Source organism: Eubalaena glacialis, chromosome 10 (assembly GCF_028564815.1).
Source record: "Eubalaena glacialis isolate mEubGla1 chromosome 10, mEubGla1.1.hap2.+ XY, whole genome shotgun sequence".
NCBI lineage: Eukaryota > Metazoa > Chordata > Mammalia > Artiodactyla > Balaenidae > Eubalaena > Eubalaena glacialis.
In genome coordinates this window covers 98786405-98805636 of record NC_083725.1, presented here as the reverse complement: position 1 = coordinate 98805636, position 19232 = coordinate 98786405, and the positions used below count along the sequence as shown (strand labels likewise).

Below are 19232 nucleotides of genomic sequence, written 5' to 3'. Positions count from 1 at the left end.
CATGGCCTTTTATAGTCGTAGAAATCACATAGCATCACTTCTATCATACTCTATTGATCAAAATAGTCACAAAAGCCAGGCCAGTTTCCAGGGGAAGGCTCCACTTCCTGATGGAAGGATGCCAAAGAATATGTGGACATATTTTAAAACTGTCACACTCAGATTGGGAGAAAGAGAGAAGTAACTGAACTGTGGATAGCACGGGGATGTGGACAGCGGGGAGGGACACACCAGAGAGTCACTTTCCCCAAACACACATTTCCAGAAGGGAAGCAGACAGGCACGGGTAGACCAAAAGCGTTTGAGGGAAAAATCTATAAAAGGTTCTGAGCCACAAGGGAAAGACTGCCTAACAAATCAGCTAATGAGGACAAAGCACCTGTCCTTGGAGATTTCCTTCAGATGCAAACTGACCCAAATCTGTGGCCCACTGACTTCTGTGAAAAAAGCAAAATCAAAGTCATGTTCCTGCCATCTAAAGAATAACTATCACCTTGATCACACTCCAAAATCAAGGTAAAAGCTTACAAAGGGTCACAACAGGCTTACAATAAATGAGACCATGAAGGAACAAAGAAATACGTGAAGTGCCTTTTCAACTATACATCTGGGGATGCAGAGGGGCTGCCTCCACTGGGTGTGTACCTGAGTTTCCCCAGTTGGCACTGCAGAGCTCTCCAGATCAGACCTGCTTCAGAGCCCAAGGAGGCAAAGAACACACCTCGGAGTGTTCTCTCTCAGGCTGTGGGAATGAATGCCACTCAGATAGAAGTCTGTGGTCTGGTGGTGGTCCATGTCAAAAACCTACAAGACACGCTGCTGGCATACACCAACCTTTGAAATATCAGCTCAGTTTAAAAGAGACTGTGGCAGAGAGTGTGGCCAATTATTCCCCAGTATCTATCCATTCTCCCTTTCTGTCTTTTCAGATATATACTCCTGGGTTTTAGTTGAGCATATAAATACCCAAATGATTAAGAATACCTTTCTCACCCTCTCTTGCAGCTAGTTATGGTCATGTGACTAAGTTCAGGTCTCTGGATTAGAAATAAAAGTGATGTGTGCATTGCCTTGAAAATGAAGCAGCCTATCCTGGTTTCCCCTTCTTTCCTCCTTCCTGATATCTGGGAAATAGTGACCTTTGGAGCAACCTTGGGGGAGGGCAGAGCTCCCTACTGGCCCAGACTGCTCATCTTTGGGATGTTATATGTGAGAGAATTCATCTTATGTAAGGCACTTATTTAAGTTATAACCTCCATCGTATTTTAGCCACTATATGATGGGGTCTCTTTGTTACAGCAGCTTAGCCTATTTCCTAACTAATACATAGTCCCTGGACTGTCTCTAGTCTTTTAAACTAAGAACCTAATGTTAGAAAGAATCAGAGAAGAAACACTAGAAACCAGATCCTAAAGATTCCCCCCAATTTCCTCACATCCCTGTTTTCTCTACATCTCCCATCTTCTGAGTCCCTCCTAATTGTCTGAAGTACGTAATATAAGTCTTCCATGATTCCATGAATGACTGACACTGACCACTCTTTCAGTAGATTATCACTTGTAACTCACTCAAGCCAGTTCAAATGAAGACAAAGTTTTGCTTTAGGTCCCAGAGGCCTCAGTGAAAGGTAGAGACATTGGGCCTCATGGGAGCTAGAGCTGGGAATTGGGAAGCCATCCAGGATAAAGCAAATACTCTCTCCATCCCTCTCTGGGGGCTGCCACCTCTGGCCTCTTAGATGTCCCCTCTAAGCAGACCAGCACTCTCAACTGTGAATTCTGCCCTTCCCAACTGTGGCTGCCACGTGGCTGGGTCCTACCTCTACACAGTGTTTGCTCAGCCTCCTAAGGCTGATTCAACCCTGAGTGTCTGAGTTTGAGACAGTCACTCTGATTCGCTGCTGGCCAGCCCATGAACTGACTGGTCGTGGGTCAGGTGTCTAAGCCTAGTTGGGTCAACAGTGGCTGAGGTGGCGGGGAACTGTCTTCGAAAGTGACCTTTGCCCTTCCAAAGGTCATGAGTGGAGTAGACAGTCTGGAAGGAGCTGAGGACAGGGCAGCTAACACGACATATTCAATATACTTTGGCACCCAGAACATATGGAGCATTAATGTATACATATTGTCAAACGCAAGGGCTTAATGGGACATTTCTCAAGTTAGTAGTGTTGATCAAAGGAGTGGTTATATATTCCTGGTCTTCGTCTCCAACTGAAAAATAAGTTACTAGGAAACAGAGCTGCTGCTAGGAAGTCTCTTGATTTCTCATAGCACCTAGCAGTGTGCTCTGCAAAGGAAGACCTTCAATAAAAGCTGACCCACTGACGGTAATTTGAGCAGCGCACATTACATAGGGCACAAGATCTCAGGGAAGAGAACTCACGGAAGGGAAACGTGGGTAAGTGTCATTTTGTGGCATTTCAGAACCAAAGACTAACCAGACTTAACCTGCTGAATTTCCAGAGAGAAACAAGGAGGGAGCAAGAAAGAGGTGCTGGGAGCATTTGGGGCATATGACAAGATATCTGCAACATCAGAGCACATTTTCATTTCCCACAGGTCACAGAGCTCTCAGGTAGCCAAACCGGGGCCAAAAAAAGAAAGATATTTACTGGATTGCATAACCCCAGGGAGATTTTCAAGCCTCTAGTCAAGGGTGGCGGATGGAAATACCCAGCATGTGGCCATCCAACCACCCAAGCTATCCTCATCCTGGATAATTCACAGCATCTATTATTCTGCGGTCTCATTTACAGTATCCCCAAGTCTCAATTAGATCTCCCCTGCCAATGGGATAGCAAAGCTCTATAAGACCCACGGAGAATCAAAATTCTCATTGCAGGCAATGATAACCAGCCCCTCCTGTGAATTCCTTTACCAGAGCGGAGCATCTCATTTCTCCTGATTTTCCTCCTCGGGCTCCACCTTCCAACGGAAGCACCCAGGGAGGGGGCCTGACAAGCTAGCCTCAACCCCCCTGACAGCTTCACGTCCCTCCACGCACCCCCACACACACACACACACACATACACACAAGCACACTTTGCTCTGGCCGTTTGGAATCTCTGTCTCTGAATATGCTATTCTCTCTGGCTAGATGCCCAGCCTCGTGCTTGTTGCTGGGTCCATTTTTATTTATGCTTAACGACTGGGCAGAGATTTCACTCCTCTGAAGGCTTCCCATATCCCCTAGGAAAAACAGTCATTCGCCACTGTCCCAGTCATGTCCTCGTGTCCCCCACGGGGTGCTGTTCCTTCCTCTATTACAGCATTTATCACATTTCGGGGTAATTATCCCTGGGGCATTATGTTTCTCCCTTGCCGACTATGAGCAACTGTGATCTGACTGAGCTTTGTGTTTCTTCCAGAACCCAGGTGGGCGGGACAGTAGCAGGCACTGTGCAAATGATCTGTGTTTGAAGGAAGAGGAGGAAGAGTCAAGACAGTGAAAGGGTACTGGGTGGGGAGCTGAGGGCCACAAGCTGTCCACGGACAGACAAATGTCCCCTGCACAATCAAACAGCACAACACGGCTTGTCCTCCAGCTCAGAAAACTTGCAGAGAGACAGTAAGCCCCATACTCGGTCCCCCTGCCCCGAACCTTAGCCCACCTGCCTCAGGAAGAGCACGCTCTGCCATGTGTCCACGCGGGATCTGCCACACGCCAGGGAGAGGGAGGGACAGATGGGGGCAGAAGCCAGGACGGGGGAGAGAAGGGGAACGTAGGTGGGGAATGGGGGAGATCGCAGAAACAGCTCTGAAGATGAGCATGGTGGCTACCACCTCAGGAAGCAATCACTGTCGTGAATGGAGAATCATTCTGACTTGCTTCTAAACGAGGGACACGTTAGAAATCCTCAAATGCCTGCTGTGGTGGTTAAAGAAATGGAGGCTTTCGTGATGCAAACACTCGGTTACTAAGAAGAGAGCCCCACAGACACAGAAAGGCACAATCAACCTCTCTCAACCACCTTCTGGTTCTTCCAATGAAGTCAGCATTTCTGCCTCTCCCGGCCCAGGTGGGCTTTCAAACTCTCAAATGAAAAGTGAAGAAACGGCTTCCGCATTCCTCCTGTTAACTGTACCTCCAGCAGTTTTATTGTAGGTAAAGCCAAATAAATTCTTTCAGGGTGACGACTCGCTCCAAGGACCCCTCTAACGATGCTCTTGACATTGTCTGGCGGCACGAGTTCTGTGGCAAGTACTGACCACCCAACGAATTCTAGGTTGTGACATTTTGGGTTGGATCCCCTAACCCCAGACTACTATTTTTAAAAAATAGATAAAGCTCTTTTCCATTCATACTTGAAAATGAAACAAAAAACTAGCACTTCTCCCATCTCATGCCCTCCACGATTTCTCTACAAATCTTTGGCTGCACAGTCACTTGGTTTTATCTTGCGACAGAAAGCAAAGGTCTCCTCCAAAAGCATGAGCTCCTTTTCCTCTCAATTATCCAGTGGGGGGCCTGGAGAGGAAGGGCAACTGGAAGATGCTACAGCAGGTTCTCCGGTCCCACAAAATTAGCATCCCCACGGTGACCTGCCGCAGGCCATTTCTACCCCTGGCCACCCCCATGCAGTTTATCATCAAATCTTGACGATGCCAGCCCCAAACACTTCTTGAAGCCATCGGCCCATCCATCCCCACTGTCATCACCTTCACACGTCTGGTCCATGACTTCCCACTGCCCATAGAGAAAGTCCAAGATCCTTCATGTGGCTCCCCAGGCCACCAATCCAGGCCACTGCTGACCGCTCCAGCTTCCTTCCAAGTTATTCTCGTCCTGTCCACCAGAGGGAGAGGGTGTCACGTGGATTTTCGGTCCTTTAAATGCACCACGCTGTTCAAATGCTCAATCCTGGATCTTCTACCCTACAGTTCCTTCTGCCGAGAAGGTTCCTTCTCCGCCCCCCACCCTGCCCTCCTCTTATCCAGTTAATTCCTCCTTATCCTTCCCGTTTCAGTTTCAGCATCACTTTCTCAAGAAGGTCTCAGTACCCTATAGAGTCCTGTCGCTCGCTTCCAAAGCATCCTGTCTTTGCCTTTTCCACACACTCCTCACACCAGTAACCAACTCAATGCCTGTTTTTCCTACTAGGGTGTAGGTGCCATCAGAGTAGAGATCACACTTATCTTGTTCCCTATGACCGCCTATTCCCATCTTCCATTCTAAAAGCCACATTTTTTTCCTCCCATTTTAACATTCCAAAATTGGGATGCATCTTAAAATCAATAGTCCGTCATAATTTGTCACCATTTTCTCTTTCTCAGCATGACATAAAATAATAGTGGGTCTTACACTTGATGGCATCTTGGTGTTTGTCAAAATAAGGTATGTCCCTGTATCTAATGGGCACAGTGCCTGGCACATGGCAGCCATCAATAAATACCTGATAAATACATACTGACACACACACACATTTCCCAAAGATCTGATATTAGTCGGGTTTTCCTACGTCACAAATACACCTTAAAATCTCAGTGACTGACCACTTTAGAGATTTATTATCTTGCCATGGGTCTGCCGGTTGGCTGTATCTTTGTGGCCTCAGCTGGGACTGACCTCAGGCTGTGGGTTGGGTTCAGGTCTGACCCATGTGACACTTTTCCATGGACCAGTAGTATATTTGTCTCATAGCAGATCATTAGAATGAAAGAGACCAAGCACAGGGGCACAGCACATTCCAATCTCCCTTCTTGTCCGTCTACCAACATTCTACGGCCAAAGCAAGCCTGGCATCCACAGGTAGGGACACTTCCTCTGGCTACTGTCACAGGCTAGAGGTGGGGAGTAAAGACCTGAGAGTAAGAATCCACCCACCATAGGCCACAAATGGAGGAGAGGTCTGTGAAGGGACACCAACCTCACATTTCCACAGCACTGAAGGACAGCTCCCTTAATGGACCATACAGAACATAGCCCTGGTCACCACGGATGAAAGCCCCTGAGTTAGCAGTGGTGGTCTGAACAGGTCAGCCCTCTGCCCAGCAGGCACAAGGACCCTCCTCCTTGGCTCCCTCAGCTGTCAGGCTTTATTTGAGGTATTTATTTGAGAGGATAGAGTAAGAAGCAATCACCACCCCTAATTCTTTCTTTCTGCAGCTGATTATGTAACCATTGTAAGCCTAGGCTCCAGGTCCCAATCTGAGTGGGTGACTGGCTATTTTATTTATTAAAAAAAATTTTTTTTAATTGAAATATAGTTGATTTACAATGTTGTGTTAATTACTGCTGTACAGCAAAGTGACTCAGTTATACACATATATATATATATTCTTTTTTTTAATATTCTTTTCCATTATGGTTTATCACAGGGTATCGAATATAGTTCTCTGTGCCGTACAGTAGGACCTTGTCATTTGCCCATTCTCTATATAAAAGCTTACATCTGCTAACCCCACCTCCCTCTCCACCCCTCCCTAACACTCTCCCCCTTGGCAACCACCAGGGTGACTGGCTAATTTAGGTCAGCTGGGGCATTAGGACCAGAGGGTGAAAGACCCAAGTCCAACTGTCCTAAGGTGACTGGACAACAGAAGTGTTGATGGTCTTGGTCAGGACTTTAAGGAAACTTGGAGGAGTTCTGGTGCCCTGATTTCAATCCCAGGGCTGTTGTGGAGACAGAGTTAATGAGGCCTGCACACCAAGTACAGAAAATGAACGTCTCAAAATGCAACCTGGGAGATGCCCCATTAAGCGAGCACAGCTCTACCCAGCACCTCTCCCCACCGGGAGGATGCACCCTCAACTGTCCCCATTCCACGAAGACGCCAAGTGCTTTCACGGCTCCCTTATGTCCTCATCTCCCTTTGCTTTTGCACTTTGGTCACTTTCCAGCAGTTGTGTGTCTCTTTGTTTGTATTTCTGCTGTGGCACTTGGCGTAGGGCTGTGCTCTGCCTGATGTGACTTCCGGGGAGCCGTATGGATTTGCTAGGGCTGCTGTAACCAAGCACCACCAACTAGACAGCTTCAACAACAGAAATTTCCTGTCTCGCGGTTCTGGAGACTGGAAGTGCCTCTTCCCCGGCTTCTGGTGGTTTGCTGGCAATCTCTGGCATTCCTTGGCTCGTAGACGCATCACCCAAGTTCTACCTTCATGTTCCCATGGCCGCCTCCCTCTGTGTATCTGTGTCCAAACATGCCCTTTTGATAAGGACACCAGTCATATGGGATTAGAGGCCCACCCTCATGCGGTGTGACCTCATCTTAACTAATTACAATGCAATGACCCAATTTCTAAGCAAGGTCACATCCTGGGGTTTAGGACTTCAACATATGAATTATAGGGGAGAACACAATTCAAGAGACACCAAGACCATTTCTGTATCCCCTGCATGCAGCTCAAGGCCCGGCACATGGGGGCACCCCATTACGTGCCCCCTAACAAAAATGCCGGAAAGGACAGCTCATGTGCTCTCTTGCCCTCTCTCTCTCTCACTCTCACACACACACACACACACACACACACACACACACACACAACTCTACAGAAGACACAGGACAAAGCTGTCACTGTTAGCTTCTGGTGAGTTGCCAAACCTCATGGCCAGCTTTCCAAATTCTCCTCTAAGCATTATCACCAGTATACAGCAAGCAAGATAAAGAAACGGCAACCCAATTGCCAATATACTCAATTAACTATCCTGGCATTGGTGGCTTCTTCAGAAGAGCTTATCTTCCTGGCATTCCTCAGGAGGCGGGAAGGTAGACAGGCATCACTGGTCTTTCTGACTGCGAGGGAACCTTGAGTACAAAGAGAGGAAATAGGCCAGCCTCATACACAACCTCCTCTCTGAGCTCACAGGACCCAGGCCGGGCCATGTCTGCTGTTCCTGGTCCCAGCACAGTACTAACCACATGGCTACATCACGGGGTGATGGAGAATGGTAGCTCGTACGTCAGAGGACCTGAGTTCCCATTCCTGGCTTCACCACTTACTCGCTGTGTGGACATGGCACAACTATGGAACCTCTCTGTTCCATAGAGTTCTTCATCTGGAAAAATGGGGGTCATTTTCTGTGAGAGGATCCTCCTCTCACAGGGATTTTGTGAGGACTGAGTAGGAAAATATAAGTAAAATGCTTGGAATGGTGCCTGACAGTTAGTGCTTAAAATGATGGCTATTCTTATAAACACCCTGCTTGATCTCCTTCCAAAGGACTGACTCACCATCACCTGAGTCTTCATAAGCTCTCTGTTGCTAGAACGATCAGAAGTGGGGCCCACTTAAGAGGTATTCATGGTATCGGTTCTCTATTATGCCATAACAATTACTCCAAAAACCTACAGGCTTAAAGAAACAAACATTTATTATCTCACAGTTTCTGTGGCTCAGAAATCCAGGAGTGGCTGAGCTCTGGCTCAAGCCTCTTACAAGGCTACAGTTGAGGTGACTCCTGGGGCTGTAGATAGCTCAAGGTTGGACGAAGGGAGAGGCCACTTCTGAGCTCACTCCTGTAGCTCCTGGAGGCCTCCATTCCCTGCTGGCATTTGGTCGGAGCCCTCCCCAGTTCCTTGCCGCGTGGGCCTATCCATGGTGCAGCCCACAACATGGCAGCCACTGCCGTCAGAGCAAGCAAGACAGAATAAGCAAAACAGATGTGGAGTCTTTTGTAATCTTATCTTGGAATTGACATCCTATCACTTCTGCTGCTATTTTCTTTGTAAAAAGCGAGTCACAATTTGTACACCTATGTTCACAGCAGCATGACTCACAAAACCCAAAAGGTGGAGGCAACTCAAGTGTCTATCAACAGATGAATGGATACACAAAACGTGGTACCAATGTACAATGGAGAATTATTCAGCCTTAACTAAAAAGGAAGGAAATTCTGACATATGCTACAACATGGATGAACTCTGAAGACATTCCATAAGTGAACCAAGCCAGTCACAAAAAGACAAATACTGTATTATTCCATTTATATGAGGTATCTAGAATAGTCAAATTCATAGAAACAAAGTAGAACAGCAGTTGCCAGGGATTGGGGGAGGGGGAATGGGGAGTTGTTGTTTAATGGGTATAGAGTATTTTAGTTTTGCAAAATGGAAATGTTCTGGAGATTGGTTGCACAATAAGGTAAATGTACTTAACACTGTTGAACCATATACTTAAAAAATGGTTAGTATGGTAAATTTTATGTTAAGTGTAGTTTGCCACAATTGAAAAAAAAAGTTAGTTCCAAGATCCAGATCACATGCAAAGGGATGGGATTATACCAGGGCATGAACCCCAGGGGCTGGGGACCACTGAAGGCTGCCTGCCACGTTGTCATGTATCCAAAGTTGGAAAGAATCTATCTGTTCAATTAGGACTGAATCCAACATATTTAAGGCCACCTGAGTGCTGGCCACAGCCAATATGCGCACGGCAGCACCTGCTGACCCTCAGATGCACCCTCCCAGGGAAAGTTCCTAAGCAACAGAAAGCCATATGCAAAGCTTGCTCCAAAGCCACTGCTTGTGGAATTATCTGGTAACAGGTTATGCTTCCAATGAATGAAGGCGCAGTTACAATTCGATTCCACCACAGTGTTCTTTGGTCTCCAATACATTCCATCTGGAATCGAAAGGTACAGTAATGACTGCACTTTCATGGTCCCATTCCCACCTCCGAGTCCTGGCAGGGTTTGCTGTTGCTTTGAAAGGTCAGCGTAAGGAAGGGAACTAAATGGGGACGAGAGGAAGAAGGAAAGAGAGGTGCACCCAGAGCTGGAGTCTCTCAGTGGAGACATGACTTTTTCATACCCTCATCAAATCAGAAGTATTTCAAGCACCCTATTTCCTGTCTTGGGGTCAGTTTTCTCCACTCCATCAAAATAAACATTATAAAATATAATTTTCTTTTCCCACATCAACTGAAAGCAAAGATGCATTTTTCAAGGGCTGGAAGCCCAGCAGAAGCAGATAGGATGTGTTTTAACTAAATGAGCTCATGTACAGAAGGTGTCCAGCACAGTATCTGGTGCAGGGTAGGGCTCGATAAATATTCGCTATTATTAAGATGACAATAGGTCAACTCCTACATGGTATAAGATGATATGTTGTCTACTCAAGATGCCTCTGAAATTCCTCAGGAAGACACTACAGTCTCTCAAAAGCCCAGTATGGGTCAGGTTTTCCCCCAGCACGGGCACAACGGTGTTCCTTTTAACACCAAAATCAGCAGTCAGTTTGCTTTAGCAGCTACATGATAGAGAAAAGCACACCCTTCAATACCAGAATCACACTCGGAGCAGAGGGAGGTTTACATCGTTAAGAGAGATGCAAAACTGCAGGCTGGCCAAGGGAACGGAGGTCCAGATTACCATGTCATGCGCACTGGGGGGGCATACTCCCATCGAGGGAATGACAGAATCATCTGTTCTGTTTAAACAATAGTAATAATACTTCTTACGATCATTTTAATAGATTATGGGTACTTGAACTCACATAACTTTAGCACGTGTACAGTGTAATACTGCACAAGGTACAAATTAAACACAGCTTAATAACAACACCTTACAAAGAAATCTTTTCTAGTCTTCAGCACTCACTGAATCCACTCTGTGCAGGGCACTACCTATGCTACTAGGTAGGATCTGTGTGATTCGAGACGCCAAAAAGCTTCCTGTTCTTAGGTAGCTAATGGAGATGCCTTTCCACAATGGGCATCCTTGCTCAGAGGCTGTCACGTTGACGGCAGTGGAGAGCTGTTATCCATGCCCTGATGGGACTAGTTTTCTGAGAGCACGTGCAAAAGAGCTTATTTTCTAAAGGGAGGTCATTTGGGTATGGAAGGCACAAAGCTGAGATTCTAAGGTAAGTTGCTCCAAGTAAGACATTTGCCAAGAGTTGGGCTTTGTGTGTATGTGTCCACCACCAACTCTTCCTACCCCTCATGCTTATAATATGAGAGTACAATATATAGAGAGAAACGAGCTGGACTTGAACCAGCCTTCAGAGGAACAGTTCTTCTTAAGGGCAAGCAAAAATCTGCTTCAGCAAAATGTTGGGATAGGCATGGGCTGGGGGGAGCATTGCAGGTGCTGCTAAAAGCATCAGGACGAATTCCCTAACTTCCAAGTTTTAGACTTGAAAGTCCTTTTGCTGACCATCTCAGGGCACCATTAGTGAATCTAGGATACATAAACGCATAAGAAACAATATAGATGGAAAATTTTTCTCAATCCCGCCTATCTAAGCTAATATTTACTTGATTCTGTGATTACTGTTCCTCTACCACTGCCGCTGGCCGATGGCCCAACGCCATATGCTTTGGTTTATAAAAATGTGACTTTGCGTAAGCCTAGAAACACCTTGCCGTTCACCACTGAATCAGAAGTTTAGAAATCCCTAGGCAAATGGCAAGATTAGAAACCTCTCTAAAGTTAGTGGATAATAGCGGTTCACAGATTTGCACGTGAATTCGATTCAACTGGAGGGCTTGTTAAAATACAGACTGCTGGGCCCACCTCCTGGGTCGATTCGGTGGACCTGGGTACATCCTGAGCTTTGCATTCCCAAAGAGTTCCCAAGTCATGCTGACGCTGCCGGTCTAAGGATTAAACCTTGAGAACCACTGGTGAGGAGAAGACATGAGGAGGGAATTTTCTAGGTCAGGAAAATCAGAGGCTAACTCTACCCAAGACTCACCTCCCAGAGCTACTCTCTGTACAAATTTTGGCAAAGTCCATGTAGATACACATTTTGTCTTCTCTCGTCTATGGACCCCAGGCATACGGATTTGGATGGCTCATAATTCCTTAATTTGTGGCGCACTCTCACCAGTGGTCTATGCATGACTCAGTCATTCATTCATTTTTAATAACATAATAAACACCAACCAAAATAAAAGCCGGGACCTTGAAAGGAACCTGCACCTAACTTCATCTTACCTCCCATCTTTCCTGCCTCCCAACATATGAATTAACCAGCTATCCATCTTTCTCTTGCTTTTCTTTTTTACAGTATTATTAAATTTATAAACTGTGGTACAGTCATACAGTGAAATACTGAATAACGGTCAAAACAAATGAACTCTGCCAACAAACAATAAAATGTACGGATCATAGCAACATAATACTAAGTGAGAAAAGTAAAGATTACATATGGATGATACCTGTTTATAACATTAGAAATATATACTTTTTAGGATGCCTTAAAATTGACATGTATTTTTAAATCTTTGTATTTTTTTCTAATCACTGAAGAAATAAATACATGTTTACTGGAAAAGAGACAATGAGTAAAGAAACGTACCCAGTCAGTTTTAACAGGGGAGGATATGACCCCTCCATGTCCTTCTGGGTTTCCTAAAAAGCTCCTCTTTCCATCCCCAAATGCACCCTTCAGTTTCCATCCAACAGCTCTGAGGTTGAGAGCTCTGATAGGAATAGGCAATTCATAGAAGAGGAAACAAAGCAGTAAACAAACACCCAGGGGAAAATGTTAACTTTGCTCATAATCAGAGAAATGCAAATTAAAGCATTTGGGGAGCTATCATTCTATGACTACTAAATCAGCAAAAATGGGGAAAAGGGAACAACAGTGAATGCTGGGATATTACTATAAAACCGACACGCGCAGATGATACTAGCAGCAATGGAGAATTTTTTAAAATTTCCAAACAGCTGTATGACGAGGTGTAGTCATGAACCGTGCAGATGTCCCACGCTGCCAAATTTATCCTGAAGAAGTAACTCAATGGAAAGAAACAACCTAAGTGGCCCCCAACAATGTAACAATTTAGAAAACCACAGTAGAGCACCGTGAGGGTGTGCAATGCAGCTGGACAAATTGCAGTTTTGAAGAGAAAATGTATATTTGATATTTAATGCGTGAGAAATACGAAATGGTAGGTGCTTTGTGGTTAGAACCATGTGTATGAGGGCTTCGAGGTAAAGAGCAGAAATTAACATGGCTGCTGTATTTGAACACCGGTGGGTGTTTTTTCTTCAGTGTTACTGTGCTGCGGTGTCGTAATTATTTTTTTTAGAGCTCGAGAGGCTCCTACCTTGAGAACTTTCACAGCTTTCCTCGTCGCTGTTGTCTTGACAGTTATTTTGCCCATCGCAAATGAAGCTCTTGTCAATGCAGAGGCCATTCTTGCAGTGGTAGCGGGCAGTGGAGCAAAGCAAAGGGTTTGCCGCTGTGAAGGGAAACCAGAACAGGTCACCAGGGAGGTTAGCCAGTCCCCTTAGGACCCCCCCAGAACCTTTTCCAGCCAGGGGTATGTCCTGCTCGGGAAGCAGCAAGCTCACCTTCTAGGATGGCTGACTCAAAGCCCATCCTGGGAGACTGGTCAGGCAATGACCTGGACAGGATGAGACTTACTCTGCTCCATTCTAAAAGCTCCTTCTCCCAAGTCATCACGCTGGTGCCCTGTAACCATACCAACATGGCCAGAGGGCAACGCCTCGCCCTAACTGGTCAACCGCTAGGCGGGCCAGCAGCCTCTGAGGGGCCTGGGGCAAAACCCGAATCTCCCAGGAGAGTCAAGAGAGGAACGGTCGGTAACATAAGAGACACACAGAGAACAGCAAAGCCAGACGGAGTAGATGGGTCGGGGATCCGTGAACCTCTGCCACTGACGGAGTGATGGCACGATCTAATCCAAGGCCTAGGTCGGATCCTTATGGTTCCCTAACTATGGACCAGCCTGGTAAGTCCTCATGTTTCCTTACGGCTCACCAAGGTGAGTTCCAGCTCTGCTTTGCAATCAAAGAAGCCCATTAACCCACTGGCTCAGCCTGAGCAGCTCCCTGTTGCAGGCACTTTCAGGAAACCCCCAAAAAAATGACAGAAATGGCCCTTCCCCTCAAGGAAGAAGGTCGCAACCAGCCAGCATAAGGTCAGCACAAAACCACTTAACAACATGTAAGCAAATCTCCATGGAAAATCACTATTTCTACAGCACAATTTATCTTGCTTCCTCACTCCTTGCAGTGCAATTCAAGCAAGGCTCTTTCCAGGGCTCTATTTTCAATAAATAAAGCAGCAAAGTAGAAATTACTCCAGCCCCCAGTCTGCCATTTATTAGCTGTGTGATCTTGGGTAACTTACTTCACTTCTCTGAGCCTCGGTTCCTTTATCTGTGTGCAGAACTGATTCCATAATTTGCAGGGCCTAGTGCAAACTGAAAATGCGAGGTCAACTGTTCAAAAATTATTTAAAACTTCAAGAAGATAAGTGCTGGGCATTAAACCAAGTTATTTTTTAACTGTTCAACTCAGAAAGTTTGATTTGAAAGGTCAGAGGAGGTAGAGGGATGGGGAAGGCAGCGCTCTTAGTTTTGAAGACGATGGACCAGTGTAAAGCTAAGCAAAAGGAGTCTGGCCTGAAAATGGAAGTTTTAATTATTTAAATCGCTGTGGGCCAGAGAATGGTTCCACTTGATCATGCTGAAACCAAGGTCTGACTTCAGCCAAAACCAAAATGGGGAAACCCGAAACCATAAGTCACATTTGGTTTCTGTCCAAAGCAGCCCTCCAAACCCTTCAGCATCCCACCACGGTGGCCTCTGGCTTCCCTGGGACCTTGTGGGTCACATCTACGCAGCCAAAGCGTCAGCAACGATCAGCTCACTCGAATGGATAGCCTTGGAAAGGCGCCTGAATTGCTCCAAGATGGGACTGCTGCAAATTTATGTGAACCGCCCCAGTAGGGAAGGCGGTGCTGAACCAACCCTGCAGACGCGATGGCATCTACTGACTTCTCTTCAGCCTTAGACCCTTTCAACCTCACAAACTTTCCCAAGGAAAAGAAGTCACACATGTGTGGGTGTGCATGCATGTATATACACGCATACCACATATATGTGTATATATGTACGTATGTGTATATCCAGATCACACATATCTTCAAATGAATTAAGACTGACTATATCTTAAGACACAGCTCTACGGATAAAGAATCCACAGGGACTGAAAACCAGTTTCAGTGCATAGAATGAATACATATATTTGGAATTAATGCATATAACCAAAAGGACTAGGACCAGAATACAGAAAGAACTCTCACACTCAAAAGAAAAAAGACAAACAACTCAACAGGAAAACAGGCAAAGGACATGACAGGGCAATTCCCATCAGAGCAATGGCAAACGCTCAACAACAACTTGAAAAGATGTTGACTATGGCCAGTAATGAAGCAGCACTTTAACCACAGCAGACTCGCCAAACTTAAGGTCTTAAAATCCCAGGTTCTTGGCCAGGATGGGGAGGGAGAGGAAGTCTCAGAGACTACTCATGGGAGTGCAAATTGGTAGATCCACCTTGGAGACCAATTTAGTGATACCTGGTGATATTTAAGGGGCATATGCCCCATGGCCCAGTCATTTCACTTCCAGCTACACACTCAGGGGAGAATCCTGAACAAACAAAAATGTGTGCTGAAGCACTGTTTGTAAAATAAAAATATTAGAAATGACCCAAATGTTCACCCACAGGAGAATTAATACCATGTGCTACACTGTTAGAATTCTACAGGAGGGGATGGCTAGCTTTTTCTGTACAGGGCCAGATAGTAAATACTCTAGGCTTTGCTAACGTTTGGGTCTTGCACTGTGTCTTAACTACTCAACTTTGCCATTGTGGTACAAAGCGGCCATGGACAATTCATAAACGAAGGGCAGGGCTGTGCTCCAATAAAACTTGATTTACAGGTAGTAAATACGTTTAAAGTAAGTAACTTTCAAAACAGGGCGTAGGCCAATTTGGCCCAGGGGCTATCGTTTGCCAACCCTCACTGAACAGCAGTGAAAAATGAATGAACCAATAAACAATAAGGTCCTACTGTATAGCACAGGGAACTATATTCAATATCCTGGGATAAACCATAATGGAAAAGAATATAAAGAAGAATGTATATATGTAGATAACTGAGTCACTTTGCTGTACAGCAGAAATTAACACTGTAAATCAACTATACTTCAATAAAAAAAAAATACAAAATCAAAAAAAAAGAATGAACCAGAATCAAGATGGATCAATCTCACAAATACAATAGAGGGGGCGAAGTTATAGAAGATATATGCAAGTTATATAAGAATAAAAGTTACAGAAGAATATGTATAGTGTTGTACCAATTAGATGAAGTTACCCATGCAAAAGAATACTATCAATTATTGAAGATACAAAAATATATACTTGCATTGGAAGAAACAACCTTAAGTTCAGGACAATGGATGCCTCTGGAGAGAAGGGAGAAGGATAGGGTCAGAAAGGGGTGTACTGTAGACTTATAATATTTGGTAACACTTTATTATTTTAAGAATCTGAAGCAAATAAGGCAATATGGTAATATGACTTTTTTCACTGAGATATAATTGACATATAGTTATATTAGTTTCACGTGTACAACAGAATGATTTGATATATGTATATACTGCGAAATGATCACCACAATAAGTCAACACATAGTTACAAAATCTCTTTTGTGATGAAAACTTTCAGGATCTACTCTCTTAGCAACTTTCAAATACACAATATGGTATTATTAACCATAGTTAATATAGTTATAATATTATAATGTATTATTATTATAATATAATATAGTATTATTAACTATTGTTAATATAGTTATCATAATTTAACCATAACTATAGGTAATATGATTTTTAAAACAGGCTGTTGGGAAACACAGGTGTTCATTTAATTTTATTTTTCCTTTTCAGTATGTTGGAAAGACTCCACTAAAAGTTTCTAAGAGTCTAGTCTGGCAGAGATGTCTCAGTGATCACTCACTTTCCTTTTCCTTTTCTCTTTTCCCACAAAATTCTCTCTGGCTCACAAACCCCTGTCTTCAGTATCTTTCACACTTAGGTGCCCTGTTGCTCAGAGAACACAGGTACATGCTGGTAAACAGACACACCTGGGATTCCTCCTTGTCAAGGGCTCCTCATAAAACACTATGTCCCCCCACCCCCAAAGCAGGGCAGAGAAACAGAGGCAGAGGATGCTAGAGGAACCTCCCCAAACCCAGCAGCAAGCCAGAAAAAGGCCTCCGAACCATCAAAACACACTTCGGGATGTTGTTGTCCTTTAAGTGCTGGGGGTGTCCTCAGGAAGGGCCCTCCAGCCTTCCTCTCCCCCAGGTCTGTTGATTCTCCGGTTATGTAAATTCCAACAAGGTTTGTGTTCCAGTTCCCAAGGACACGGCAAATTAGAAGGGAGAGAGGACGCCGTTGCCAACCTGCAGACAAACTGCCAGCAAGAAATAAAAGCTGACAACCATGGGAGGGGACCACAAAGCTATAAAAAACCACCTGAAGAATTCCAAAAGCAGAGCAGCCTAAGATAGTTTCAAAAGAGACCAGAAAGTTCTAAAAGGAGCCAAAGGCAACCCTGTATTATAGCCCAGTCTAAAAACTAACATTCCTAAGAACGGCCCTGCACTGTCACCAACAGAGGTAGACACTGAGGAAGCCAAGAGGAGATCCCCGTCAGAGGCACACTCACTTACCCAGAGTAAAATCTCCCCAAAGACCCCAGACAGCTCAAGTTTCACTATATTTCTTCCAGGACCTCTGCAGCATTTACCAGGCTTAAGACAGATTTCAGGGTGCATGTATGGTGGACCAACCCTATAGGCTCTGCGGGGGGACAGAAGTCAAGTCTTAGGGGTTTCTGTGATGCCGTGGATCCTCACCCAGGACCCTGAAACATAACTGATCAACAGGCGGCCCATAAACTGACCACGAAACGTTTCCTACTTTGGGATGTTATATCTCTGCATCTTCTAGCAATATTTAATGTGCTCCACATGTATGTTTTCTTTGTCCTTCCTGAGGTTTCCCAGTCACTGAAAAAATGTATTATTTTACTCGCTTAACTAGGAAGAGGAACATTGCATTTTATAGTATTTATTTCAATAAGGATGGAAAACTGTCCGCAAAGTTAACTTCAAAAATTCAACCGCGACTCCAAAGTTCCCCAGCTATTATTGCCACCACAAACACAGAGATCTAAGAATCTGTTTCCCAGCCCACAGTACTCAGGAAAGAGAAGTTGTCTCTCCCTGCCAAGGGGAGGGAGGAGTGAGAAGGTTAAGCTCAGTGGTTAATTAACCTGGTGGCATTCACCTCAACCACATCTGAAGGAAAGGACCCAGGGTCCACTGCAGTCATCCAAAAGCAACTGACCGGCTTTAAGACAGGAAATGAAGCAATCTGTCTCCAGCGGGACGTAGGAAATGTCGCCTTTAATCCATTTCAAGTCTGTGAAGTCGGCCCCTCTCCCACCTCAAAGGGTTCTTGGCAAAACACACCTCCTGGCCACCAGCCCCCACATCCCCCATCTGCTCCCCATCCCACGGTGATGCCCGCCCACTTCCTCACCGAGCATCCCAACCTCATGGTCTCCGTGGGGATCTTGTCTTCCCAGCCCCCGTTTCCCTGGGAACCAGGCAACTGGGGGAGATGGAGCTGCTCCGAGACTTCCTCTGTTCCAGGACAGAGGATGCCTGGCCCCAAGCCTCTCTGCAAATCATCCGACCCATTAACAAGCACTGCTCCTTTGTGGCCTGGAAAATGCTGGCAGCCTGGACCTTCAAAGAAGAGGTGGCTTGTCTGAGGCCAGCTGCAAGTTCTTGCCTTCCTTTCAGAGTCCACCCCACAGGACCTCTCCCAGCAGCCCTTGGCCCCCGAGACAGATCAGAGCCATGTGCAGCCGTCTTCCGTCTTCCGAGTCTGCAGGAGGGGAGGGGCCACCACTCTGGTAAAGCAGGAGGAGGCAAAGGTTCCTCAATCCCGTCTGCCTTTTCCCCAGCCTCTAAGGACCCGAAGGATGGGAACTTTCACAACCCTTTGAGAGGCAGCGCAGTGGCAGTGGCAGTGGCAGACCCTGATTCATTGCTAATGGCTGTTTGTTTCCTCCTCCTTGTAAACGCTTCCTGGGCCTGGCTACCTCCTGTCCAACCCCCCAGCCTGTCTCCCGCCAATTTCGACTTCACCGCTTCAACCACCACCCTTCTGTGGATGGCTCCCCAAATCTTCCCTCCAGCGATAATCCTCTTTCTCCTGATGCTTCGTGGACACCTCTGCCTAAGGGCCCCTCACCTCAAGCTCTGCATGTCTGAAACTGACATCCTTCCCTCTCTCCCCAGCCTCTCCCTCTCTCCTTGGATCCACTTCCATTAAAGGGACCACCACGTCCCAGCTCCCCAGGCTCCAGCCATGCTTGACCTTCTCCCTCTCCTCGCTCTGCACTCAGCTCAGAAACAACTGCTCCTCGTTGCATATAAAATACAA

The 19232-nt window shown here is 45.7% G+C and overlaps 1 protein-coding gene across 1 annotated transcript in view; it reads right to left on the bottom strand.

The window, feature by feature from the left end:
- The window catches only part of LDLRAD3 (low density lipoprotein receptor class A domain containing 3), a 254602-nt gene that overhangs the window by 105125 nt on the left and 130245 nt on the right, over positions 1-19232 (bottom strand). Inside the window, exon 4 of the mRNA XM_061203245.1 lies at positions 12999-13133. Coding sequence (XP_061059228.1) covers positions 12999-13133 — 135 coding nt within the window. The remainder of the gene's footprint in view (positions 1-12998; positions 13134-19232) is intronic.